A 27,298-nucleotide genomic window follows, 5' to 3' on the forward strand; every position below is an offset into this window, starting at 1 on the left:
ATGGGTACTGGGAGAGATGCGGAGGGATGCTGGGACTACAACTCCCAACATGCCCCGCGGCGCGGACAAACAGAGACCGGCGACGAGGAGGCGCGGGGCATGATGGGAGTTGTAGTCCCTTCAGCCGCTATTTAGGTGCTGGGCACCGGGGCTGCAGGGGAGGCTCGGCGCTGGCGGGGGGGGGGGGCACCGAGAGCTGCCACTGCCGCGGGTGTCGCCGTGTGGGTGCCGCTGCCGGTGGTGTCCCCGGTGCCCCGGGGCGGTGCTAGAGGAGGCGGAGCAGCAGGAGGCGGTACCGGTTGTCCCCTCCCTTCTCCGCCGCTTCCGCAGCGCTGGGCCTGGTGCCGGCCCCGCGGAGGCCTCGCCCGGCCCGGCTGGGCCTTGCCGTGGCCGGGCGGGCCGCGGAGCCGCCATGAAGCCGGTGGGAGGTGAGGCGGGCCCCGGGGCGGGGGGCAGCGGGGCCGGACCGGGGGGCAGGCGGGCCGCGGTAACGCGCTGTGCCCCGCAGAGGAGCCGGTGCTGCTGGCGGAGCTGAAGCCGGGCCGGCCCCAGCGCTACGACTGGAAATCGAGCTGCGAGACCTGGAGCGTGGCCTTCTCCCCCGATGGGGCCTGGTTCGCGTGGTCGCAGGGGCACTGCGTGGTGAAGCTGATCCCGTGGCCGCTGCGGGAGCCCGAGCTGTGAGTGCGGGGCACGGGAAAGGGTCATGGATCACCGGGAGCATGGGTTAGGTTGAAGGGAGCTTAAAGCTCCTCCAGCTCCAACCCCTGCCACGGGCAGGGACCCCTTCCACTGGAGCAGCTTGCTCCAAGCCCCTGTGTCCAACCTGGCCTTGAACACTGCCAGGGATGGGGCAGCCACAGCTTCTCTGGGCACCCTGTGCCAGCGCCTCAGCACCCTCACAGGGAAGAGCTTCTGCCTAAGAGCTCAGCTCAGTCTCCCCTCGGGCAGGTTCAAGCCATTCCCCTTGGCCTGTCCCTACAGGCCCTTGTCCCAAGCCCCTCTCCAGGTTTCCTGCAGCCCCTTTAGGCACTGGAGCTGCTCTAAGGTCTCCCCTTCAGGAGCCTTCTCTTCTCCAGGCTGCCCCAGCCCAGCTCTCTCAGCCTGGCTCCAGAGCAGAGCTGCTCCAGCCCTCGCAGCATCCCCATGGCCTCCTCTGCACTCGCCCCAACAGCTCCACGTCCCTCTTGTGCTGCTGCCTCTTTCACCTCTCAGCCTGAACGCGTTCTCCCTTCTCCTGCCCCCTGTGATCCTTCCCTCCCTCCCTCCCTTCTCCAGCAGCTGTAAAGCCCCGGAGCACAAGAGCCGCAGCAGCAAGGCAGAGCCCAGGAGCCGAGCGGTGCCCAAGGAGAAGACACTGGAGTGTGGTCAGATCGTGTGGGGCTTGGCCTTCAGCGCCTGGCCAGCGGCAGAGGAGGGGGACACGGACCCTGCCTGCACCGTGGGGCTCCCCTGCCTCATCCTGGCCACCGGGCTCAACGATGGGCAGATCAAGGTCTGGGAGGTGCAGACAGGTGAGGGGACGTTGCCAACAGTGGGGGCACTCCTGGCTTCGTGTCTGTCCCCTTGGAGGGAGATCCCATCTCCATCCTTCCCTGACTGCTTCCCAGTGTTGAGCAGAAGCCCCTGCCCTGTCCCAGGCGGGGCTGCCTGCGTGTGAGGGGCACTGCCTTGTCCCCCATGGAGGGATGGCGCTGAGCACGGCTCCTCTCTGCAGGACACCTCCTCTTCAGCCTCTTGGGGCACGAGGATGTTGTCAGAGACCTGAGCTTCGCTCCCAATGGAAGCCTCATCCTTGTGTCAGCCTCGCGGGACAAGACCTTGCGCGTGTGGGACCTCAGCAGAGATGGTAGGAGCAAGCAGGGGTGTCCCTGGCATAGGTCACCCCCGGCTCAGGCTGGGCTTTGGGGATAGGGAGGGAGAAACCCACCTCAGTAGGGGAGATGGTGGGAAAGGATCTTTGGTGACAGGGGTGAAGGCAGAAGGGGACAGTTCCACAGCATCCCCTTCCAGAGGGGACCTGGGACGTGCAGGAGGGGGTTGCAAGTAGGCAGAGCTCAGGATCTGCCCAGGGAACCGCCAGCTCCATGTGTATTCCCTATTGGGAAAGGGGGGGGAGAGCAGGGGCAGGAGCCTCTGGTGCTCCCCTGTTGTCACTGCCACGTCTCCTGTCCCCAGGGCGGCAGGTCCAGGTGCTGTCGGGCCACGTGCAGTGGGTCTATTGCTGCTCCATCTCCCCAGACTGCAGCATGCTCTGCTCCGCCGCCGGGGAGAAGTCGGTGAGTCCCAAGGGATGCAGATGTGGAATCCTGGAATCAGGGAATGGTTTGGGTTGGAAGGAGCCTTAAAGCTCCTCCAGCCCCAGCCCCTGCCACGGGCAGGGACCCCTTCCACTGGAGCAGCTTGCTCCAAGCCCCTGTGTCCAACCTGGCCTTGAGCACTGCCAGGGATGGGGCAGCCACAGCTTCTCTGGGCACCCTGTGCCAGCGCCTCAGCACCCTCACAGGGAAGAGCTTTTTCCTTATCTCCAACCTGAACTTCCCCTGTTACAGTCTGAACCCATCACCCTTTGTCCCATCACTCCAGTCCCTGATGAAGAGTCCCTCTCTTCATCCTTGTAGCCCCCTTCAGACACTGGCAGCTGCTCTGAGCTCTCTGCTCAGTTTCTCATCTCCAGGCTGAACAGCCCCATCCCATGTCCCGCTGCATCCAGCACTCCCCTCAGCCCTCCACGTCCCCAGTGCAGGAAGCACCCCTGGGGCCAGGCCAGATCCTCACTTGCTCCTCAGCCACCCAGGCTCTGCATGGAAGAGCTTGGACCAGGGCTGGTGCTTCTTAAACCCTGAGATGCTTGTGCTGTGCTCCCGCAGGCGCTGCTGTGGAGCATGCGTTCCTACGCGCTCATCCGGAGGCTGGAGGGGCACCAGAGCAGCGTGGTGTCCTGTGACTTCTCCCCAGACTCTGCTCTCCTTGTCACCGCCTCCTATGACGCCTGTGTCATCATGTGGGACCCCTACACCGGGGAGCAGCTGAGGACACTGCGGTACGGGGATGGGGACGGCACTGGGAAGGGGAACGCGGCATTTAGGGGGTTTGGAAGGGCTGAACGTGGCCTTCTCCCCACCTCTCCACTGTTTCCAGTCTGAAAGGGGGCTCTGGCCCCTCTGCCAGCCCCAGAGCAGTGGGGATGGGGCTCGTGGCAGCCTGGGGGTGATGCTGGGCTTGTTCTCCCCACCACAGCCACGTCCCCCTGCACTCAGCGCTGGATGACAGCAGCGAGGTCCACACCAGCTCCCTGCGCTCCGTCTGCTTCTCCCCTGAGGGCCTCTACCTGGCCACGGTGGCAGATGACAGGTCAGTGACCTCCTTGGGGACCCCAGTGGGAAGAGGGTCCCAGGAAGACACCAGCAAAAGGAACCAGGAGCTCGGGATGTGTCAGTGGGGGGCAGATCTTGTATGGAAGGTCCCCACCAATGCTTGGTGTTAAGGGGAAAGGGCAGGATGCCTGGGACACCGTGGCTGGGGCAAGGTCGGGGCAGTGTCACCCCTCTAAGCAAGGAGCTGGAGCCCGTGTCCTGTGCCACCTTCATGTGCCCCTCAGCACAATCACTAGCTGTCTGCATCCAGCTCAGCTCTGCAGGGGACACTGTTACCCAGACTGGGGCTATCCAAACACAACTGTAGGCTGAGCAGAGTGGATGGAGCAGCCCTGAGAAGGATTTGGGGTGTTGGTCAATGGGAAGGTCCCTATGACCTGGCTTCAGTGAGTGCTTGAGCCCAGACCCCCCTCCTTGTGCTGGGCTGCACCCCCAGAGCGTGAGCAGCAGCTCAGGGAGGGGATCCTGCCCCTCTGCTGTGCTCTGGGGAGACCCCCCCTGCAGCCCTGATCCAGCTCTGGAGCAGCAGCACAAGAGGGACGTGGAGCTGTTGGAGCGAGGCCAGAGGAGGCCATGGGGATGCTGCGAGGGCTGGAGCAGCTCTGCTCTGGAGCCAGGCTGAGAGAGCTGGGCTGGGGCAGCCTGGAGAAGAGAAGGCTCCTGAAGGGGAGACCTTAGAGCAGCTCCAGTGCCTAAAGGGGCTGCAGGAAAGCTGGAGAGGGGCTTGGGACAAGGGCCTGTAGGGACAGGCCAAGGGGAATGGCTTGAACCTGCCCGAGGGGAGACTGAGCTGAGCTCTTAGGCAGAAGCTCTTCCCTGTGAGGGTGCTGAGGCGCTGGCACAGGGTGCCCAGAGAAGCTGTGGCTGCCCCATCCCTGCAGTGTTCAAGGCCAGGTTGGACACAGGGGCTTGGAGCAAGCTGCTCCAGTGGAAGGGGTCCCTGCCTGTGGCAGGGGTTGGAGCTGGAGGAGCTTTAAGGTCCCTTCCAACCCAAACCATTCCATGAACCCAGAGGCTTTATCTGATCCTCAGTGCTGTGTGGATGAGGTATGACATGTTCTCCCCTCCTTTTCTCCTTAGGCTCCTGAGGATCTGGGCATTGGAGCTACGCTCTCCAGTTGCATTTGCTCCCATGACCAACGGCCTGTGCTGCATGTACTTCCCACAGGGTGGTTTCATTGCCACAGGGTACGTATGGGTGAGGGGAGAGCAGAGGGAAACCTGGCTGCTCACCACATTCCCAGCTTCCCTGGGGCTGCAGGCTGCTTTCCTGGGCTGGGGAATGGCTGTGCCTGCAGCAGGCTGAGGATATATCGGGATAACTGAGTCTCCCTGTGTCCCTCTTTGCCCTGTGCTCACACCTTTGCCTCCTGTTGCAGGACCAGGGATGGCCACGTCCAGTTCTGGACCGCTCCAAGGGTCCTCTCGTCACTGAAGCACTTGTGCCGCAAGGCTCTGCGCACCTTCCTCACAACGTACCAGGTCCTGGCGCTCCCCATTCCCAGGAAGCTGAAGGAATTCCTCACTTACCGGACCTTTTAAAGCAGGGTGCAATGTGGATGCACGGAGGTGAGAGCCCTCTGCCTGGTGGCAGGGCTTGGCCAGGGTTGGAGGAGGCACCCCACGACGACGTCTCGCTGATGCCTGAGCCATGGGGCAGGATTAGCCATAGGGCAGGATTGCTGCTGCCCTCCTTTTGGGGCTGCCTCGGGGAGTGTGGAAGGGGTTTTTGGTGTAATAATACTAGAACCCAGCAAAAACGCATGCAGTGGGCAAGGGGCACGGCGTGGTGGCCCTGCAGGGGACACGGGTCCCACTGTCCCCCTGCTGTCTGCAAGTTATGGGGTAGGTGCTTTTGCTTCCCCGTGCAGTGTCGTGGGGTGAAGGCGTGCAGTCTGAGCAGAACTTTTGGGGTTTGTGAGTTCAGGGCTACAAGCACCCCTGGCAAACCCCATCCTGATGGGATCAGCCTGTACAGCAGCTTCATTCCCAAGAGGAATGTGGGCTGTGCCGCTCACTGGTGGGGCTGTGAGCTGGAAAAGCCCCACAGCTCCCCACGGACTCAGTGGCAGCGAGGACAGAATAAAGAATTGATTCCTCCCATCTTTGCTCCTGGCTCTGGAGGTGACCTGGGCACTGTGGGCAGGGATGGCCCCAGCCTGGCTGTGGGTGCTTGCCCAGCTCTGCAGGGCAGCAGGTTCAGTGCTGGGAGGGATGAGTCCAATGCAGCCCCCAGTCCCCATTGCTGCTGTTTGTCTGTGCTGGAGCTTGGTGGGATTGATCCGTGGGTGAGCCAGAGGCTGTGACCCAGGTGATGGAGAAGGCAGGGAATGGCTGCAGCCTGAGCAGCAGGGCAAGGGATGCGCTTGGAGCAAGCTGCTCTAGTGGAAGGTGTCCCTGCCTGTGGCAGGGGTTGCCACTATCTCTGCCCTGCAAGGAAGGGAGGCTGGGCAGGAGGGGGGTGACACAGCCGGACTCCAGCCTGGGGTGGCTGAGGCACCTTTGCACTGGGGCAGGGTGTGAGCCTCAACCATCTCCTTCAGGAGGGAAAAGAAGAGCCAAGTGCAACCTGATGCGCTTTAGAGGTATCTCTATTCCCTGATGCACTTAGGGATGATGCTGCCTGACTCCTGCAGCCTGGCTGTGGGCTGGAGCTTGGGAATGGGAAGTGGAAAGTGTCAGGGCATGCAGCCCACGATCCCTTCCATCTTCTGCTGATGCAAGGAAGGATCCACCCAGTAGGGCTCAGGCTTCGGCCACGATCAGGTCCCTGGTGCACTGGAAGGCCGCGATGAGGGAGCTCAGCTGGATCTTCTCACTGGTCCCAGCAGCCAGCCGGTACCTGCAGCAGGGGCAAGGGCAGGTCTGGGTGCTGACACCAGCATCCTCATCCCACCAAGCGACAGGCAGGACCCAGCGGTGACCCCTGTGGGGTGGGTGCACTGGCAGCCCCCCAGCGATGGGGTTTGGGGGCAAGGAATGGGGCTGAGCTGCACTTACTCAATATCTGCCATTTTGATCAGCAGCTGGATGCGCACCGAGGGTGGGAAATCCACTGTGGAGAGGAGGAGATGGCACTTGTCACACTGGGGGCACACAGGGTTGTCCCTCACAGTGTCAGCCCCACAAGCCCCTACCTCTGTGCACGAAGAGATGGATCTCAGTGAGGATGTCCTGCAGGGCCAAGCCCTTCAGTGTCTTCAGCTCCGTGATTCCTGAAGTGGGAGCGAGTGAAGGGTTTCATGCAGGCTTTGCCCCACTGTGAGATCCCACTCCTCATCCTCACCACGGCCCCAAGGACCCTCCCCATGGAGCAGCACCCCCCACCCAGCCGGAGCAGGAGGTCCCAGGATGGGAAGTGCCAGCAAAGAGGATGGATTAGCAGGGATCAAAGCCAGGGGAGGCGAAAGGATACTGCGGTAGGCGGTGGAGAAGTCCTGGTTCAGCATCCAGTCGAGGATGTTGGCGATGTCAGACTCAAGGGGGTGCCCTGTGCATGTGTAGACGTTCTCCCCCGTCACCTTCCCAAAGGCCATGGTGGTGCTCTGAGGAAGAGGAGGGTGGAGGAAGGATGAAGAGCTTGGTCTTTCCTCTGCTGAATTCCAGCTCCCATAAGAAGCTGTGCCCATACCTGCAGGATATTGAGGGCTCTGCGCATGTCACCGCTCGAGAGGGTCACCAGAGCCTTCATCCCATCCTCGGTCACATCCACCCTGGAAAACAAGACCTGGGGCTGCCGGCAGGAAATGCAGCCATGATGGGGCCCTCAATGATGGGATAGGGGTGGGTTTGGCACTGCTGGGGAGCAGTTGGACTTGATGAGCTTAAAGGGCTTTTCCAACCTGGTTGATTCTATGGCTCTGTTGGGGCTGTTCAGCCTGGATTAGAGAAGCTGCGTGGAGACCTCAGAGCAGCTTCCAGTGGCTGAAGGGGGCTACAAGGATGCAGAGACGGGCTCTTCATCAGGGACTGGAGTGATGGGACAAGGGGTGATGGGTTCAGACTGAAACAGGGGAAGTTCAGGTTGGAGATAAGGAAGCTCTTCCCTGTGAGGGTGCTGAGGCGCTGGCACAGGGTGCCCAGAGAAGCTGTGGCTGCCCCATCCCTGGCAGTGCTCAAGGCCAGGTTGGACACAGGGGCTTGGAGCAAGCTGCTCCAGTGGAAGGGGTCCCTGCCCATGGCAGGGGTTGGAGCTGGAGGAGCTTTAATGTCCCTTCCCACCAAAACCAGACTGGGATTCTATGGGAAACCAATCCCGCTGCTGCTCCCCATGTCAAGACACAGGGATCAATGGGATCCCGGGCTCACCCCTCCTCCTGTATGACGTGTTGGAGCCGGGGCACCATGAGCTCCGGGGTGAGGGGCCCGAAGCGGAAGCGCGTGCAGCGGGACTGCAGGGCCGGGATGATCTTGGACAGGTAATTGCAGATGAGGCAGAAGCGGGTGTTTTCGGTGAACTTCTCAATCACTGCAAAGGGGAGGGAGGAGAAGCTGGTCCTTGTCTGCCCCTCCGGCCAGGCGGGGGCTGAGGGGTGTCAATGGGTCCCCTATGCCCCTCACCTCGCCTCAGGGCGTTCTGAGCATCCTGGGTCATGGCGTCGGCCTCATCCAGGATGACGAGCTTGAAGCCTTTCCTTAAAAAAGAGGGGGAAAAGGGGATGGGTTTGGTCCTGGCTGTGGCTTGGTGCTGGAGAAACGGGAGTGTGGGATGCTGTTCCCAGCCTGACCCCCATGGATGCCTCATCCCTGGGTCCTTCCTACGTGCTGCCACCCCAAGTCCACTTCCCAAGCCAAGCACTGGGCAGGCTGTGTTGTTCGGGGGGGGTGATGATGGGATTGGGAACTCTGGGAAGCTTTGGGAAGCACAGACCCACCACTTACTTAAAGATGGTCCTGGTGCTTGCAAAGCTCAGGATGGGCCCTCGGACGATGTCGATACCCCGGTCATCGGAGGCGTTGAGCTGGAGGGAGGCAGCGTGGATCCGTATCCCTTCCTGAGGATGCTCGCAGGGGAGGCGGGACCCCCTTATCCCATCCCATTCCCACTCACCTCCAGCACCATGGAGCCAAACTCGCGCTCCCGGTAGAGCTGCTTGGCGCAGGCGAGGATGGTGGATGTCTTACCGGTACCGGGGGGGCCATAAAGGAGGAGATGCGGGAGCCGGTCCTCGCTGATGAACCGCTGCACTGGAGCGGGGAGAACAGCGGGGTTGGGGGGTGCCCGGTGCCGGGGGGGTGTCGGGGGTTACCGGAGGGGGGTATTTACCAGTGCTGAGGATATCGCGATGCGATACCAGCTCCGACAGCGCCTGCGGCCGGTACTTCTCCACCCTGCACCGGGAGAGGAAGGGGTCAGCCGGGGCTCACCCCGGGGGTCACCCTTGGGGTCACAGCTCCCCCCCTCCGGTACCGATCGTACCACGGCAAGTTCGCGCCGCCCGCCCGCGCCATGGCGCGCCGCCTCGCGAGAGCGCGGGAAAGGGGCGTGGCTTGGCCGCGGAGCCCGCTTGGGGGCGTGGCTTGCGCATTGGGGGGGTGTGGCCAGGGGCGGTTTGGCGCGGAGCGGCGGCACCGCGTGGGTTTGGAGGGAGCGAGGGGTTGGTGGTGCCCAAAGCGAGGTGATGGTTGTGGGTTCGGGGGGAGCTGGCGTCAGAATTGCTAAGGTGAAGTTCTGGGGATGCTTGTGGGGAGAGCTTGGTGCTGGTGGTGCTAAGTGAGGTGATGGGCATGGTTCTGGGGAGAGAACAGCACTGGGAGCTGCTAAGGAAGGTGATGGGCATGGTTTTGGGGAGAGAACAGCACTGGGAGCTGCTAAGGAAGGTGATGGGCATGGTTTTGGGGAGAGAACAGCACTGGGAGCTGCTAAGGAAGGTGATGGGCATGGTTCTGGGGAGAGAACAGCACTGGGAGCTGCTAAGGAAGGTGATGGGCATGGTTCTGGGGAGAGAACAGCACTGGGAGCTGCTAAGGAAGGTGATGGGCATGGTTCTGGGGAGAGAACAGCACTGGGAGCTGCTAAGGAAGGTTCTAGGGGAGCCCTGTGCCAGGTCCTTATGGGTGAGGGACGCCCATTGGTCTCAGGCTGAGGTTCATGCAGCAGCTCCAGGGGCTGGATGGGGGAAGACCTGCTATGGTTGTCTGAGTGCAATGGGAACAGCAAATGCTAGGGGTGTCCATGGGGATGGGAACACCTTTATCCCTGTTCCTGCTGCTTCCCCGTGCATGAGGACAGCCCCAAGATCTGCAGGTCTCTGTTTCCTGGTGATGAACTCCAGAACCAGCTCTGTTCCGCACTGCCGAGGTGGCTCCTGGCTATTCCCAGTGTGGCCTCCAAGGGAAGAGCTACTTCAGGCCAGGCTTTGGGAAACAGTTGGGATCTCCTTAGAAAAGGGGTTCAGAGGGAAAAATCACCCAAGTTTGCTGGTGTGGATGATGGTTCTTGGAGGGAGAAAGGAAAGCCGGCAGCAGCGAGAGGCTCTGGCTTGGAGAGCACAGGGAGATGATGGGGAGCATCCGTAGGGAAGTTGATGGGATGGGGAAGGTACTGGGGAGGCAAAAATAAGTCATGGAGAAATCCAGCTGGGAGTAAAGCCAAATGAACTGGGAATAAAGCTGGCAAGGGAAGGGAAAACATCAAGCCCCTGTGTCCAACCTGGCCTTTGATGGATAAAGCTGTTGGGGTTGGCTCGTGCTGTCCGTGGAGTTGATATGGACTGGGATGGGTCTGTCAGCTGGGACCAAGGTGAAATCAACTGGGAATGAAGTCAGATCTCTGAAGCCAAGGAGGGGACTGGTGAGGGGAGGAATGGGGAATGCTTTGGGAATGGGGCAGGGGCAGTTTCCTTGCAGCATCATCCTGGCTTTGCCTTTCCCCCAGAACTGCTGGGCTCATTGGCCTGGCTTGGCCATTCTGGACTGGCTCTGGGTATCTCTTATAGATACATAGCTACAAATGACAGGAACCTATGTTTCTGTGTGTATATACACACATGGGCATTGAATATACCAAGCTCCAGTAAAGCTTTTCCAGTAGCTGGCAGAGGGAATGGCTCTTCCCCAAGGGGATGTCTTCAGCACAGGGGGGCCAATGCCTGCACCCCTGTTCTTATTCCTCTCCCTGGGGCTGGGCTGAACCCCCAGATACCTGCCTGTAGTAGGGAGAAGTGGGGTTCACCCCCTGTGTGTGTGGTCAGTGGCTCTGGCCACTGTGGAATAGAGATCCCAGGATGAGCATGGGGCTGGAAGGTGTTTCTGGCTTCTACCCATCAACCTGGGTGTGAGCGTGGGGCCATCACCGTGGCCTCTGGGTAGGAAGGGGTGTTGGGGTGCACCCTCCCACTGCATCCTTGGCTTTCCCTGCGTCCCGCTGCAGGTTTCCATCCTGGCTGCCCACCTGCTCATTCCCTTCTCCATTGGAGACTCCCTTGGGGTCCATAGGGTGAAGCAGGATTTGGCCTGGCCCTGAGCAGAGGGGCTGCAAGGGGGGGCTGGGGGCAGTTCCCTGTTGCACCCCAATACAGCTTCCTTAGGCTTTGGGGGTGCACATCCCCTGTACCCCCCCCCTCCTGCTGCTCCTGCCTTGCACATAGCACAGCCAGGCCAGGGATCCCAATTGATGCAGCAACCCCCATTGCAGCTGCACCCCCAATGCACCAGGACCCCCCCCCCATTGCACCAGGGTCCCCCATTACCTCAGGCCCACGGAATTGCTCCAGCCCTCCCCCAGTGCAGAAGGGTCCCTGCGCCCCCCCCCCCCCGCATCACCCCAGCTTCCCCCATTGACCAGGGGCCCCAATTGCCCCCCAGTGCAGTGGGACCCCCATTGCATCTGCCCCCCCCACCCCGTCCATTGCAGGAGCCCCCCCGTGGTGCTCCCCCGCTGCACCATGCCAGGGGCAGGGGCTGGTATGAGGTGGCAGAGGGAATGGGGTTGGAGATGGGATAGAAGGGGATGGGATGCAATGAGATGGGATATGGATGTGATAGGATGGGGGGATGAAGATGGAGATAGGAATAGGGGTGCGATGGGATGGCATATGGGGATGGGATGTGGTGAGATGGGATGGGATACGGATGTGGTGGGGGGGGATGAGGAGGAAGATGGGAATACGGATGGGATGTAATGAGATGGGGTATGGATGGGATGGCATGGGGGGATGAGGATGGAGATGGGAATAGGGATGGGATGTGACGGGATGGGATGCAATAAGATGTGATGGGATGGGGGGATGAGGATGGAGTGGGAATAGGGATGGCATGTGATGGGATATGGATGTGATGGGATGGGGAGGATGAAGATGGAGGGGGAATAGGGATGGGATGTGATGTGATGGGATGCCATAAGATGTGATGGGATGGGGGGGATGAGGATGGAGTGGGAATAGGGATAGGATGCAATGAGATGGGATGGGGGGATGAGGATGGAGTGGGAATAGGGATGCGATGCAGTGAGATGTGGTGGGATGAGGGGGATGAGGATGGAGTGGGAATAGGATGGGATGTGATGGGATGGGATGCAGTGAGCTGGGTTGGGATGGGGAGGATGAGGATGGAGTGGGAATAGGGATAGGATGCAATGAGATGGGATGGGTTGGATGAGGATGGAGTGGGAATAGCAATGCGATGCAGTGAGATGGAAGGGGATGCAATGAGATGGGATGGGGGGATGAGGATGGAGTGGGAATAGGGATGGGATGCAATGAGATGGGATGGGGGGATGATGATGGAGTGCGAATAAGGATGGGATGGGATGCAGTGAGATGGGGTGGGATGGGATGGGGGGGATGAGGATGGAGTGGGAATAGGGATGTGATGCAGTAAGATGTGATGGGATGAGGGGGATGAGGATGGAGTGGGAATAGGGATGGGATGGGATGGGATGGGATGCAGTGAGATGGGTTGGGATGGGGGGGATGAGGATGGAGTGGGAATAGGGGTGGGATGCAGTGAGATGTGATGGGATGGGGGGATGATGATGTAGTGGGAATAGGGATGGGATGTGATGGGATGCAGTGAGATGGGATGGGATATGGATGTAACGGGGATGGGGGGGGGGTACCTCGCGGAGCAGCGCGCAGCGAGCGCGGCCCCGCGGTACCGGAGCGCGCCGCCCCCGCCCCCGCCCCGCCGCGCCCGGGGTGCGGAGGGAGGGGGGGGGGGGGGGTAGGCGGCGGCGCTGACGCTCGGTGGGCACCGCACCGCGATGCTGCGGGCCGCGGAGGAGCGGGGCTGAGCGGCGGCGGGGGGGGGGGGGGGGCGGGGGGCGGCGGGGCGGCGGCGGGGGGGGGGGGGGGGGGGGGGGGGGGGGGGGGGGGGGCGCGGCGGGCGGGGGGGGAGGACAACATGACGAGGAGCGAGGAGCAGCAGCTGAGTCTGCAGAAGGCGCTGCAGCAGTGCGAGCTGGTCCAGAACATGATCGACATCAGCATCTCCAACCTGGAGGGGCTCCGCACCAAGTGCGCCGCCTCCAACGACCTCACGCAGAAGGAGATCCGCACCCTGGAGGTAGGGGCCTGACGACCCCCCCCCTTCCCCTCCATCTCAACCAACATCACCCCCCCCCTCCCTCCATCTCCCACCCCCCCCCTCCCGGGCCGCGCCGGTTCCCCCGCGGCGCTGCGGAGCGCCCGAGTGAGGCTGCGCGCTCTGCGGGTGGCCCCGCACCGCCGAACCCTCCCGGAGGGGTCCGGGCCGGCCCCGGCCCCGCAGCATCGCCCCCGGCCCCGCCGCATCCCTCCTTCAGGCTCCTGCTCCAGCCCCCTGCATCCCCCCGGCCTGGCTGCATCCCTGCCGCTGCGCTGCATCCCTTTGGCTCTTGTGATGCGCTCCGGTCCTCCGGCCTGCCTGTATCCATGGGGCTCCTACTTCCCTTCCTATCCCTTCCCACCGGCAGCATCACCTCCAGCCCACCTGCATCCATCCCTCCCACCAGCAGCATTCCCCCGGCTTGGTTACATCCTTCTCCCTGTTATTCCAACCTCCCAAGCAGGCAGCATCCCCTTGCTGGGATGAAGGCCAGCATCCTCATCCCCGGTTCCTTCTCTATGGTACCCAAATCCTCTGGCCTATCCAGACAGTGGGAAGGGGAGCCTTCACCAAGCCATGCTGCCGTGCCAAGGGGAGCACCAGTGGATTTATCAATGTTTCATAGATGGGCAATACACATCTAAGCAAAAGCTGCCGAGTGGGGCCCTGTCTGTTAGATATAGGACGACATTCCCCATTGGATCATGCCAGGCCCCAGCTGGGGATGGATTTGGGGTTCATTAGGAGGTTGTTGGGCTGGGATGGGTGGGATGGTGTGGGCAGGTTGGGATGCTTGGATACAGAGTGAGGCCATGAGGGTGCTGTGATCCCGTCCATGGGGCTGTGCCAGTGTGGAGGTGGCTGATGTGGAGCCAGGGCTGTGGGTGGAAGGATTTCAGAGCCTGGCCCTGCTCAGGCCTTTGGGATGGTGCTTTGGAACCTGGGAGCTCGCACTGGGAACACCAACATGGTGGCAAAGTGGTTCCAGGGCTCGGGTGCACAGGGCCCTGTCCTGCAGCTGCTTTGCTGGGTGCCCTTTGGCTCTGGACCATGTCCTAAGTGTCCAAACGCTCCCGAAGGTCCCAAGTGCTGTGGGATCGAGCTGGGCATCCCCATGTGGCTGCTGTGCCCCTCGTGGGGGCACCCTCCTCTTCCTCCTGGCACTGATTTGTGCTGCGCTCCCACACTGATCCTGCCGTCCCCTTCCCTTGATCCGAGCCCTGCCCCATCCCAGCTCCCCATGTGAAGGGCTGGTGGTCCATGTGTGGCCCTGGAGCAACCTCAGAGGAGGGACAGGGATGTGGGGATGGAGCAGCAACGGTTTTGGGGTGTGTGTGTGACTTTGTGGGGAGCAGACAGGCTCCAAACCCAGCCAGAAGAGCTGATGTGTGGAGGTGCAGGGCTACAGAAGTTTATCCCATGGGGGGTTTATCTCACATGGAGTTTATCCCATGTGGAGTGATGGCCTCATTATGGTCAGGGTGGTGATGAGTTATTGCCTTTGGGTCTGAGGGATGCTCAGGAGTGTGGTGAAGCATCCTGGTGGATGTTCCTTCCCAGCATCCAGCATCCTGGGGCAGCTCAGCCTGGCAGGTTCAGAGTTGGATGCATGGATTCCACCCCATGAATCCCTCGTGCTCACAGGGAAGCATCTCTCCAGCCCTATGGATTGTGCTGCTCCTGCTGTGGGGAGCCCAAGCATCCCATCCCCTAAAACACCCCCAAAACCACGTTGCCTGCTGCATGTCTCATCTATGGGCATCCCAGTGGATGCTCACCGTGTCTTTCAGCACAGGGTGATTCCCAGGGTGAATCCATGGCCAGATTCCCAATGCCGGCTCATCGGTGTGGGAATGGATCCCGCTGGTGTTGTCCTGTGGTGCTGCCAGCATAAGTAGGGCTGAGCTTGGCCCTGAGTCCTGCTGCCACCAGTGCGTCCCAAGGACGTGATGCAGAGATCTGCTCAGCACCTCTTCCCTTCCCATCTGGCAGCAGCAGAGCAGGGCCAGGCACCAGCATGGCCAAGGGGATGGTGGCTGGGACACGAGCTTGTTATAACATGAGTGAATCCATGGTTTTTGGTTAATCCTTGTATGCTAAAGCCTGATTTTGATGAATTAATAGTGGTGTTTCCCTGTTTTTCTTCTTTAAACCACTCTAAGCTCAAGTGAGTTCCCATCCTTCATGTGTTGTGGTTGTGCAGGGAGCTAGACACAGCATCCTGTGGTGCAGCATCCTTCCTTTGGGATGGGTACCACTGCATCACGTGGTGCAGCATCTTTACTTTGGGATGGGTACCACTGCATCCTGTGGTGCAGCATCCTTGCTTTGGAATGGGTATCGCTACATCCTGTGGTGCAGCATCCTTACTTTGGGATGGGTAACACTGCATCCTGTGGTGCAGCATCCTTGCTTTGGAATGGGTATCACTACATCCCGTGGTGCAGCATCCTTCCTTTGGGATGGGTACCACTGCATCACGTGGTGCAGCATCCTTACTTTGGGATGGGTAACACTGCATCCCGTGGTGCAGCATCCTTCCTTTGGATGGGTATCACTACATCCCATGGTGCAGCATCCTTACTTTGGGATGGGTACCACCGCATCCTATGGTGCAGCATCTTTGCTTTGGGATGGGTACCACTGGCTGCAGCCAGGATTCAGAGGTACTTCTCAGGGCTGGAATGATTTGGGGTCTTGGTTGTAGCTTGGGATGGGCTCCAGTCAAGGCAGAGGCTGCGACCAAACACCAGCTACGACCACCTGGGATGTTTGTGCTGTTCTTTGTGATACCCCCATCCCATTCAAAAGCATGGATCAGGACTCCAAGGATAACTTCAGGATCAGTGGTTTCCCCTCCCCAGGCTGCCACGCTCCTGCTGGGAAGAGGGAAACCACCTGGGATGCTTTTGGCTTCTGCTTGAATGTGTGGGTGAGGATGGAAAGAGGCACCTGGGGAAGAGCCATAGCCATAGGAGATGCTGCCTCAGCACTGGGGTTTTCCCTACCTGAGTGTGTGGAATCTCTGGTGCCTGATAGCATGGGTGAGCACAGCACGTTTCTCCCTGGGCTGTATCCTCCTGGAGAGCCTGGCGCCTCCAGGATGCTGGCCTGAGCCATCTTGGCCCCTGTACTCCCAGAGAGAGCCCCAGGGACCAGTCAGCAGTGCTTGAAATAAAGGATGTGCAGAGCCAGGGATGGCGTGAGAGGGGAAACAGAACCGTGCCCAGGAATTCCCCAGCCCCAGCTGCTCCAGGTGTCTCTGGAATAATGAGTCCCTTGGTAGGAGTCAGGGAAAAGTCACCCTGGTGTGGCTGTGGAAAAGCTGGGAATAACAGGAGGTGCAGAGCATGAGGGCATCCGACACGGGCATGGGCTGATGCCACCATAGAATCCCAGCCTGGTTTGGGTTGAAGGGACCTTAAAGCTCCTCCAGCTCCAACCCCTGCCACGGGCAGGGACCCCTTCCACTGGAGCAGCTTGCTCCAAGCCCCTGTGTCCAACCTGGCCTTGAGCACTGCCAGGGATGGGGCAGCCACAGCTTCTCTGGGCACCCTGTGCCAGCGCCTCAGCACCCTCACAGGGAAGAGCTTCTGCCTAAGAGCTCAGCTCAGTCTCCCCTCGGGCAGGTTCAAGCCATTCCCCTTGGCCTGTCCCTACAGGCCCTTGTCCCAAGCCCCTCTCCAGGTTTCCTGCAGCCCCTTTAGGCACTGGAGCTGCTCTAAGGTCTCCCCTTCAGGAGCCTTCTCTTGTCCAGGCTGCCCCAGCCCAGCTCTCTCAGCCTGGCTCCAGAGCAGAGCTGCTCCAGCCCTCGCAGCATCCCCATGGCCTCACTCCAACAGCTCCAGGTCCCTCTTGTGCTGCTGCCCCAGAGCTGCAGGGGGGCTCCCCAGAGCTGGCTCTGGTTGCTCACTCCCAGGTTAATCCTCACCTCCTGCTCCCGCAGGTGGATTTTCCGCTGCCTCTCCCCGGTCTCCAGGCTCGGAGCCGTCTCCATCCCGGTTGACGTCAGGCGGGTGCTGGGTGCCGGGGGTGCAGCACCCTCTGCTCCTTGGAGACCGTCTGTTTGCTCCCGTGCCCGGTGCTTGGTGCCGCGCTGGCTGTGGGGACCGGGGGCAAATCCTGCCTGGGGTGATGGGAATAGGCTGGAATTCCCCATTGGGTTTGCATGGGGACACCGCGGGCTCCAGCCCCTCGCCTTGCTGGGGTCACCCAAGGATGCAGGGGAGGACATGGAGTGGAGACACCCCTCCTCTGCCTGCACCCATCGCCATGGGGCAGCAGGGCCCTGATGGGCTCTTGTTCTATACCTGGAGGTCTCTGCCTCAGGGAGGAGATGGGGAACCCTCAGTGTGGCCAAGGGGAAGGGGCTGCTGGGGTTTTGCCCTCTTCTGATAGAGCATTGCACCCCAAACTGACCCTCAGCTCCAGAAGGAGGAATATGCCCCCCCCCCCCCCGCATCATTCCCAGTTGGACCAGCAACGCATCCCCCAGACAGCGTCGTCATCTGTGCTGTTTGGACTCCAACCCCTCTGCTTGCCCCCACCCCAGCCCCAGCACCCCAGGATATCCCCCTGCCCTTTTCCATATGGATAAACTGAGGCAGGGAATGGCTTGTGGGGAGCACAAAACAGGACCTGGCAGGTTTGGCACATTGACCCAATCTCCATCCCATGCAGGGAGGGCTGAGCTCAGGGTGAGAGCATCACCAGAGCCATGGGATGGGGCTGTCCCCATGGCTTGGGGCCATCTCCATCACTTCCCTTTCCAGCCCCATTGGTGGAGCTTTTGGCTAAACAAGAAGTGCTTTTGGACTTAGAGGGGCTGCTTTTCTCCCACCATGGACCAAAGCATCAGCCTGGACATCACATCTGTGGCCTTGTTTGCCCTAATGATGGCCCCTCCTTGTCTCCCAAGGGCTGGGGGGAGTGAACTTCCCCACCTGGAGCTGGGAATTAAAGCACCTCCACTTCCCATTCCTTCTTTCCCTGTTCCCATTGCATCCCTGTATGTGGTGGTGGGGGCTGCCTGGTCCCCAGCTCTGTCCCAGGACCCTGCTTTTAGCACTAAAGAGGCTGCTATGGCTCCAGCATCACCTTTGCTTCCCCCTGGGCTCTCAGTTTGTGGTGGGGACTGGAGGAGCTGGTGGCCAATGGACATGGAGCAGCTTTAAGCTCCCTTCCCACCCAGACCAGGCTGGGATTCAAGGTGCTGCTGCTGTTTCCTCTCCAAGGCCTGGGGTTCAGGATGCGTGGTTGGGGCTGACCCTGAATCCCTTGGATGCTCTGTGTCAGGAGATTGATTTTCCTTAAGCAGCTGGAGCTGGCAGCTGGTCAGGGTGCTGCTGGTGCTGCCCAGCCCCATGGGGCTCCATGGGCATCCCCTTGGCTCTGGTTTGGGTGTTAATTGTCAGTATTTAAGCTCTACGGCTGTTATCCAGGTTGGGGCTTGGGATAAGCTGCATGGTCGGGTGTCTGACTGCTGCTGGTGGTGATGCTGGTGATGCTGGTGATGCTGCTGGTGGTGGTGATGCTGATGGTGATGGTGATGCTGATGGTGATGCTGGTGATGCTGATGGTGATGCTGGTGGTAATGCTGGTGATAATGCTGGTGATGCTGCTGGTCGTGGTGATGCTGATGGTGGTCGTTGTCCTGATGCTGGTGGGACATTGTGTTGGGTGCTCACTCTTTGCAAGGGGATGGGGACAAGCAGCTTCTTCTGTTTACCCCAGGCAGCGCAGTGGGGCTGGTTTTACTTGTTTTACATATCTATGGGTGCATCCAGCTCACCCCAACCACCATGGGTGCGTGCAGGGGGCTGATTTCCCCCCCTCTCTGCTCACACGCATCTCATCGCACCAAGCCCCATGCCCATCACTGGTGGTACCTTTGTGGGGTACCACCAAGGGCAGGGACTGGGAGTGATGGGGATGCTCCCCCAAACCCTTCCATAGGGGTTTCTCCCTTTGTCTGTTCCAAACCATCGCATACTTCGCTCATCTATTTTGGGGCTGGGCAGGGGCACAGCACCATCTAGTGCTGCTGCGGGCAGGGAATCACCCGGCTGGAAATCCAGGAGGAGGAAATCCCAACAGGATTCCAAGCCCGGCTCTGCTCTATATCCCTGGGGATGGAGGCCAGTTGCTCCGTGTCAGACTGTGGTTGCCAATGCAGCATCTTCGGCCTCACTGTGCTGGTGTGGATGGTTGGAGGAGGGATGGGACCATTGCCAAGCACAAGGGGATTGATGGTGATGAGGATGGTGGAGGAAGAAAGCCTGGGGCAGACGTGGGGGGAATAAGGAGCAGAGCACCTATATCCCAGCCTTGGGACTGCGTGTGCTCCCAAGGAGGGATGCTTGGGGGTCCCTTTGCATGGAGCTGGGGTGTATGGGAGGGGAGTGTGTCCTTTGGGTGCTGGGAAGGGTGGTATTTGTGTCTGTGTCCCCCATCCTCTCTGCTTTCGAGGGGGGTGAAGGATGTGCATCCCCCAAGCAGGACCACAGCACTGGAGCACCCTGGGCTGGGGATAACGGAGCTGAGAAAGGGCTTTTTGGGGAGGGAAATGCTCCCTTTGGACACCCAGCTTGATGCTAAAGGGGGCCTTGACTTGGCAGCAGGTAACAGGGGGCGTTTGAGGGCTGGATGGGCTGCGAGTGCCCCAGGAACGGGTCAGAGCCTCCTGCATCCCCATCCCGCTGCTGGGGCCATGGCAGGGGCATCCCATGGGGCTTCCACCTTCTCTTCCAGAGCAAGCTGGTCAAGTACTTCAGCCGGCAGCTGTCCTGCAAGAGGAAGGTGGCCCTGCAGGAGCGCAATGCCAAGCTGGAGGGCTTCCCCCAGCTCCTGCACTGGTTCCGCATCGTCGACATGCGCAAGGAGGTGATGGAGGTGAGGGCCCTGCTGTGGCCGTGGGTACCGTGCTCTGGGGTGCTTCATCCAGGGGGTTGTGGGGTCCTTGAGCAGAACCAGCCAAAGGGGAGAGGTTTGTCTGTGATGGAGCCCGGGTTGAAGCCTTGTGCTTGGGCCTTGGTGCAGGCTGGGGCACTGGAATGGAGGAAGGAGGTTGTTTCACTGCATGGAAGATGCTGCAGGTCCATGGTGGGATGCGCCTCTAGGGCCACCCCACAGCTCTCCTGCAGTGAGGGCACCCCATTGGTGTTCCCACTGAAGGACATGGGTGCCAGGGGGACATTGTGGGTGCTGCTTCCCCTTCTCAATGGGGGCCTCCCACATCCCTGTCACAGTGTAGTGATGGCATGGGTGAATCCCAGAATCCCAGCCTGGTTTGGGTTGGAAGGGACCTTAAAGCTCCTCCAGTTGCAACCCCTGCCATGGGCAGGGACACCTTCCACTGGAGCAGGTTGTGTCCAGCCTGGCCTTGAACACTGCCAGGGATGGGGTATTCACAAGTTCCTTGGGTTTTCCTGTAGATTGAGATGGAAAATGAATGTTTTTGTGTCTGGGACCCAAATGGGGTTTCTCCTCTGTACACCCTGAGGGTTAGGGGATGCTCCGGGGGGGGTGTGTGTGTTATTCCTCCTTCCTCACTCCTGCCCCTATTCCTCCCTGTCAGGAGATCACCCCAGGGCAGCTGAGCCTGGAGGAGCTGCTGGACATGACCGATGACCAGGTCTGTGCCACCGTGGAGAAGTTTGGGGCCAACAGTGAGGAATGCGCCCGCCTGAACGCTTCCCTCTCCTGCCTCCGCAGCGTCCACAAGTCCGGTGAGTCGGGCACCCCGCTACCCACGGTGGGTCCCCCGGAGCTGGAACCCCCTCCAGTGCGCTGGCACTGCGGGGAGCATGGCTGCAGTGCATTGGAGGTGTTTGCAGGGTCTTCTCCATGGATGCAGAGCTCCTGCATCCCTGGGGGATGGCTGGGTACCACTGCACAGGGGACATCGTCGCTCAGTGCATCCCTGTGGCTTGGGGATGTCTCGCCTTTCTAGGCATGATGGGTTCATAGAATCATGGTTTGGGTTGAAGGGACCTTAAAGGTCATCAGGTTCCAACCTCTGCCACACGCAGGGACCCCTTCCACTGGAGCAGCTTGCTCCAAGCCCCTGTGTCCAACCTGGCCTTGAGCACTGCCAGGGATGGGGCAGCCACAGCTTCTCTGGGCACCCTGTGCCAGCGCCTCAGCACCCTCACAGGGAAGAGCTTCTGCCTAAGAGCTCAGCTCAATGGGTCATTTCTCTGCAGGGAGGTTTTGCCCCCCAGTGTTCCTTATGGGGCCCCCCCCGACCCCTGTTCCTTGCAGGAGCACAGCCGGTGCTGTGGGTACCGCGGGGGTGCTGTGTGTGCGGGCTCTGCATCCCCGGGCGGTGGCAGCAGAGCTCTGCGCTGGGGATGCTGCTGCAGCGCTCTCGGATGCTCTGGATGCTGCTCCCGCTCTGTGCGAGCAGCGGCCGCGGTTCCATGGGGAAGGGGCGAGCGGTGCCTGCGCAGGACCGAGCTCTGCCGGGGCCTTGTCCCGTCCCGTCCCCCGTGTGTGATGGGGACCAAACCCTGCTGGCGTCATGCTCATCCCTGCTGCTGATCCCCTGCCTTGGTGCTTGACAGTGCAGGGTGCACATGGCTGGTACCATATGGGTATGTGGGGAATGGGCATTCCCTTCTGGAGCAGATGGGGGAATGGTGAACCCCAGTTCCCAGTTTAACTCCCCTTTTGTCCCCTTCCCAAGAGCTCCCCTCCTGCTCCTGGCTGGGACGATGGCTTTGGGCTGGTTTCGCTGTGGTCCTTGTGGTGTGGCAGCGTGTGTGGCCATGACCCTTCTGTAGCAGGACCCCAATCCTGGGGGTGTGGGGGCCCCTCTGCCTGGCTTCTGTCCCCTTGCAATAGATGCAGCTGCATCCCAGGGGCTGGGGGCTGGAGGATGAGCCCTGCTGGGATCTGCATGTTCAGAGCAGCCCCTGGTGATGTGATGGGGATGCAGCTCTTGGGGACCAGCAGTGTCTTCCCCATTCCCATTGGCACAACACGGCCCCAGGTCCTGCCCTGGAGGGGACTTGGCCACATCCACCCATTGTGGTTACTGCAGCTCCTGCGGGCATCCTCATGGCACGGTGTGGCACAACGGCAGCGCCAGCCTGCACAGGGGGTGGTGGCAGAGGGTCCCTGTGCTGGAGCATCGACGCCTGAACCCAGCCTGACATTCCCCATGGAGCACGAGTGCCTCCATGCTCCTTAACTCCTAAACCCAGCTCCCGGCTGTGCTCTGCCCTCCTTCCCTTTGGCATTTGCACTAAGCCTCTCTGCTATTTGAGGAAGGGCATCAGCGCTCCCTCAGCCTGCTCTTTGTTTAAACACCTTTGACTTCTAACGACCATCGCAAACAAACCCTGCTTTGCTCTCTGTGCTGCCTGCATCCCCCTTCCTGCCCCTCCACTTGCTCAGCCATGGGAATTCCACCCCTTTGTGCTTTGGAAAACCCACGTGAGCCTTTGGAGCAGCTGCAGTGGAGATGCTGAAGCATCTTCTGCTCCTCTGGTGCCTTCAGAGCTGGGGGTACCACAGGCCTGCGGGATGCTCGCTGCTCCATTGGCGTTTTAATGGGGCAAGTAATGGGGCTGCCAGCCCCCATGGTGGGACGTGGCTTGGTGGCCCATTGGGTCCCTGCAGGAGGGAGCTTGCTGCTATCCAGGCAAAACGCCTTCCCCAGCGCTCCATTTAACTCCATCCATCACCGTGCTGCGGGCTGGGATGTGTGGGGAGGGCTTGTTTGGTTCCTCTGGCACTGCAGGGATGCTGCGGTGCCTGTTCCTGCTCTGCAGTGGTCCATGGTGTTTCCAGCTGATGTGGGTCCTGTTGGGGACAGGGAAGGGACCCGCAGATGGGATGCAGGAGCCTCAGGTGACCAAACCTCCCTGGCATTCCAGAGGGTTTGGATGCAGAAAGCTCCATCCTGGTTCCCAGATGGTGTCCTTGTATCCCGCTTGGCACCGCTGCATGGTCCCTGCCTCTGTGCTGGTGCTTCCCTGCCTGGCAGAGCCTTTATGTGGTCAAATGGCCCCATCTCAGCAGTCCCCTTGCCTTCTGTCATGTGGAAGAGAGGGAGCACAGCTTCTGCAGGCAGGGAGGTGAGGGTGATGATTCCTCTGCCTGGGTCAGGGTGAGGTTGGGTGGTGGGATCAGATCATCCCATCCATGATGGGGCTGAGACAGCGTGGTCCAGGCATGGACCGTGCTGCAGGGATAAGGAATGGGCAGGAGAGATGTAGTGCGTTTGCGATGTCCCTGTGATGCTGGAACCAAGCAGGGATGGGGCTGCAGCTCTGCAATGTGGGGTGTACTAAAGCAACAATGTGCTCCCTGCATCCCTGCATCTCTGCATCCCTGCATCCTTGCATCCCTGCATCCCTTCATCCCTGCATCCACTATGTTTCAGCAGATGCTGAGCTCCACATCTCACCGCCCCTCCATAAGCTGTCACACTCAGTGATGGACGTGAGTTTTTACCTGCCTCCTATCTCCTTGTAAAGCAAGGACAGTCCTAGTCTGAAAGGATAATTAATGAACAAGTTGCTGCCTCTTTAAGCCATCATGTAATTCCTTTGCAAGTGCAGTAGTGGTCAATGTCTAGAAGCCAAGATGAGTATTAATAAAGCAGGAATGAGGTACAGGATTAACCTTTTCCATCAATCTCTATCTATTGAGTCATTAATTAGAGGCATCTGATTTCCCAGGGCCAGTTCTGCCTGGGGATGGTCTGGGATGAAGCAGGGATGAAGTGGGATGCTGCTTCATTGCTTAAATGGGAGGAATGTTGATGGCTTGAAGGTTCCTTTTCCCCAAGCATCCTGGGGATGCATCACGAAAAGCCCTGGAGCACCCTCATAAACCAAAGCTGTGTTGTGCTTATCAAACCCAGTGGCAGCCCCACATTAAAGCCCTGCTTTCTCGTGCTAACAAGTCCGTATTGGGTTCTTCTGGCTGTGAAACCTCCCCCTTGGCAGGGGGATCTCAGCAGCCAAAGCATTGGTTTGGAGCTGGGAGAGGGATTAATTGAATGTTAAATAGGATGGGGGAGCTGATGGGCTGTGATGAGAGAGCTCTGCGGGAGGGTGGGAGCTGTCCCATAGGGAACAGTGATCCAGAGTGGAACATCCATGATCTGTTCTGGCCCTGGGAGGGCTGCAGGGAGCTGGGGATGGTGCAGGGTCAGGCAAGGCCATGAGCAGCTGCTATGGGATGTGTAAAGGTCCTTCTTTGTGTGTCCATGTCCCTGTGTCTGCAGAGTGTGATGGAATGAACCTCCTCTGTATCATGCAATAGAGCCTCAGCACCCTCACAGGGAAGAGCTTCTGCCTAAGAGCTCAGCTCAGTCTCCCCTCGGGCAGGTTCAAGCCATTCCCCTTGGCCTGTCCCTACAGGCCCTTGTCCCAAGCCCCTCTCCAGGTTTCCTGCAGCCCCTTTAGGCACTGGAGCTGCTCTAAGGTCTCCCCTTCAGGAGCCTTCTCTTCTCCAGGCTGCCCCAGCCCAGCTCTCTCAGCCTGGCTCCAGAGCAGAGCTGCTCCAGCCCTCGCAGCATCCCCATGGCCTCCTCTGCACTCGCTCCATCAGACCCATGTGTGTTGGGGCACACAAAATACCATGAGAAAAGTCATTTCCCCCCTGTTCCACACGAGAAAACTGCAACTTTTGCTTTCATTTCCTAAAGCAAAAAATGCTGGGAATAATTTACTGCCCTTTAGGGAGCCGGTGGCTGTAGGGATCCGTACCCAAAGCAGCTTCCCACCCTGACTGCTCCCTGGGGGGTGCTGCAAGAGCTCTCTCCTTCCCTAAAGGCAGCATCCAGATGACCTAACAGAGATGTGCACAGAACCAGGGCAAGGTCCTGGCTTGCTTCACAGTGAGGGAAGCTCTTCCCTGTGAGGGTGCTGAGGCGCTGGCACAGGGTGCCCAGAGAAGCTGTGGCTGCCCCATCCCTGGCAGTGCTCAAGGCCAGGTTGGACACAGGGGCTTTGGAGCAAGCTGCTCCAGTGGAAGGGGTCCCTGCCTGTGGCAGGGGTTGGAGCTGGAGGAGCTTTAAGGTCCCTTCAACCCAAACCCTTCATTCTGGGATATTCCATCTCTCTTTGCTGCATCCCAGCCCCGTTTGCTGCTCTCTGCCTCCTCCCAGGAGTTTGTTTCCTTGTTGACATTAATGGAGTGGTTCAGTGATGGCTTCTCCCCTGGTGATGTGCAGTGGGATGGAGGAGGCTGGGCTCAGCACGGGGGCAGCAGCAGCAGCATCACAGACATAAGTAAAACCAGATGTGGCCCCGATGAGCATCTCCCTTTGTGCCAGTGTCCGGGACTCAGTGGCCCATGGGGTCGGAGCGATGGTGGGCGGCTGTGGCTGATGCTCGTTTCAATATGCCATCCATATTCCCTATCCACACAAAACAAACAGGCTTTTAGGGGTGAACAGCACCACTGAGGCAAGCAGGGCTTGGGGAAAACTGGATAAAGGGGAGTTGGATGCTGTGTGAGCTCTTCCCTTGCTTTTCCAACTGGGAATCTGCTCTGGCAGAGCAGCAAGGCCTGGGGGAGCCCTGGTACGGAGTGAAATCCTAAAGCATGTAACAGGCTTTGCAGAAAGAAGAGCTTGGGGATCTTTCTGTTGTTGTATTTTCCCTTTCAAGTGTGTTCACGGTTTAAGCTCATCCCATCAAGCGGATGCCCGTTACCTGCAGCGTTCCTGGAAGCATCCGTGTGTGGAAAATGCATCTCCCAGCTTCTCCTGGGTGTTTTTAACCCTTGCAATGAGTTACTTTTGCTCTCAAGGGCATCCGTTGTGTTCTGAGCCTCAAAAGGGACAGTGACAATGGGGGGTGCGGTGGCCACGATGCCCTGGTTGAGTTTTGGGTGGTGGGAAGCGGTCTTGGTCTCCTCCTCCATTGACTGCTGCTGATCACTGCTGGGGTGCTGCAGGGTTGAGTTATGCAAATCTATGAGTGTGGAGCAGCCAATGGGGAGCGCTTTGATTTGCATACGTGCATGTTGGTGTGTGGGTTAATTAACCAGAGGTGGTTGATGGTTTCCAAGGGGGTTTCATTAATGATGCTGTGTCCTTCCTTGCCCATGCCCGCCTTCCTCTGGCTGTGTATGAACCCACCAGTCAGGGTGGCCTCAAGGACTGGTGGCACCAGTGGCCCTGGGGATGAGGAGACAGCCTGGATGGGTGGCACTGGGTGATGGTGCCTGCAAGGGTGGCCTTGCTCAGGGGGATATGGCCCCATGCAGGGCTGTGTTTGCTGGGGGGTGACACAGAATCCCAGCATGGTTTGGGTTGAAGGGAGCTTAAAGCTCCTCCAGCTCCAAGTCCCTGCCACCTTCCACTGGAGCAGCTTGCTCCAAGCCCCTGTGTCCAACCTGGCCTTGAGCACTGCCAGGGATGGGGCAGCCACAGCTTCTCTGGGCACCCTGTGCCAGCGCCTCAGCACCCTCACAGGGAACAGCTTCTGCCTTAGATCCAACCTGAACCCCCCCTGTTTAAGCTTGAAATGCTCCAAGTTGTCACCCGCTGTGTCCCCACTGCGCTGTGTTGGTGAGGAAGGGGCTTTGGTGTGTGCCCGTGGTGGGTTTGGACATCAGCTCCATCCTGGCAGCTCCAACCAAGGCTTCCCTACAGCGGGGTTTTGTCTTTAATTAATCAAAGCAAGGTGTTAACTCCCTCTTTATGAGCCTCCTGCTGAGCCAAAGGGGGGTTGTAGCAGCTTCACAGCACTTGCTGTAGTTTGTGCTCTGGGAGAGCGATCCATGAATCCCCCTCATCCTCCTCCTCCCGCAGAGCTGTGTTTTCAACCCATCCCCAAAGCCCTTTTCCTCCTTTGCTTTTTCTTCCTGAGCTTGAAAGGAAACATTCCCCTTGAAAAGGCTGGGAAAGGGCCAGGCAGCTCCTAATCAAAGAGGGGCTGGGGAAGGAGGCTTTTTGGAGCAGAGCAATTAGGTTTGTGCTGGTTTTCTTGGCAGAGGTGATCAAAAGGTGTTGGAGAAGAGACCTTGTGTTGGGTCTATGGCTTTGGTGCTCTGTGCTCGCTGCCACCAGCCCTTCACTGGAGGGATCAGTAATTAGCTGCAGAGAGGAGCCCCACTTAATTACAGTCGCCTTCCTTGATGCCAATGGCACAAAGGGGTAGCACAAGGCAGAAGTTTGCAGGAGGGAGATGGGAGCATCAGCCTGGGCAATGGGTGTCGCATCCCTATAGGTTGTTTGGGGTGGTGGTGGCAGGGGGTGACAAGTGGGGGGCTCAGAAGGTGGGCAAAGCACCTCTGTAATGCTTGTAAAGGACCTGCTTGGATTTGCATGTGTGTAACATGAAGAAGCTTTCTTGTAGAATCATGGAAGAGTTGGAAGGGACCTTAAAGCTCCTCCAGCTCCAACCCCTGCCACAGGCAGGGACCCCTTC

General features: G+C 59.6%; 3 protein-coding genes across 5 annotated transcripts in view; 2 read left to right on the forward strand and 1 right to left on the reverse strand.

The window, feature by feature from the left end:
* Window positions 1–238: 238 nt before the first annotated feature.
* On the forward strand, window positions 239–6,124 carry WSB2 (WD repeat and SOCS box containing 2). 3 transcript variants are annotated; one of them, XM_061370521.1, is made up of 10 exons: window positions 239–428; window positions 509–680; window positions 1,279–1,514; window positions 1,718–1,849; window positions 2,179–2,279; window positions 2,871–3,043; window positions 3,241–3,354; window positions 4,458–4,565; window positions 4,757–4,946; window positions 5,989–6,124. In XM_061370521.1, exons 1-9 carry the CDS (start codon window positions 413–415, stop codon window positions 4,917–4,919), a joined length of 1,215 nt encoding a protein of 404 aa, XP_061226505.1. In that variant the 5' UTR covers window positions 239–412; the 3' UTR covers window positions 4,920–4,946; window positions 5,989–6,124. The 3 variants fall into 3 exon arrangements, with proteins under 3 accessions (XP_061226505.1, XP_061226504.1, XP_061226506.1); XM_061370520.1 differs by lacking the exon at window positions 5,989–6,124 and having other exon boundaries at window positions 4,757–5,480; XM_061370522.1 differs by lacking the exon at window positions 5,989–6,124 and having other exon boundaries at window positions 1,282–1,514; window positions 4,757–5,480.
* On the reverse strand, window positions 5,951–8,863 carry RFC5 (replication factor C subunit 5). Its single transcript, XM_061370523.1, has 11 exons — window positions 8,797–8,863; window positions 8,644–8,708; window positions 8,428–8,564; window positions 8,259–8,338; window positions 7,938–8,011; window positions 7,686–7,845; window positions 7,009–7,090; window positions 6,793–6,922; window positions 6,515–6,592; window positions 6,378–6,432; window positions 5,951–6,219 (listed from the first exon to the last, which is right to left on the reverse strand). Exons 1-11 carry the CDS (start codon window positions 8,826–8,828, stop codon window positions 6,123–6,125), a joined length of 990 nt encoding a protein of 329 aa, XP_061226507.1. The 5' UTR covers window positions 8,829–8,863; the 3' UTR covers window positions 5,951–6,122.
* A 3,754-nt stretch (window positions 8,864–12,617) lies between these two features.
* The window catches only part of KSR2 (kinase suppressor of ras 2), a 79,134-nt gene continuing 64,453 nt past the window's right edge, over window positions 12,618–27,298 (forward strand). The window contains exons 1-3 of the mRNA XM_061370524.1: window positions 12,618–12,881; window positions 19,653–19,793; window positions 20,479–20,629. Coding sequence (XP_061226508.1) covers window positions 12,720–12,881; window positions 19,653–19,793; window positions 20,479–20,629 — 454 coding nt within the window. The 5' untranslated portion in view covers window positions 12,618–12,719. The remainder of the gene's footprint in view (window positions 12,882–19,652; window positions 19,794–20,478; window positions 20,630–27,298) is intronic.

Source organism: Neopsephotus bourkii, unplaced genomic scaffold, assembly GCF_033783945.1.
Source record: "Neopsephotus bourkii isolate Nb327-2 ecotype Australia unplaced genomic scaffold, CSIRO-AGI_Nbou_v1 NB_1542, whole genome shotgun sequence".
In the NCBI taxonomy this organism is placed as follows: Eukaryota; Metazoa; Chordata; class Aves; order Psittaciformes; family Psittacidae; genus Neopsephotus; species Neopsephotus bourkii.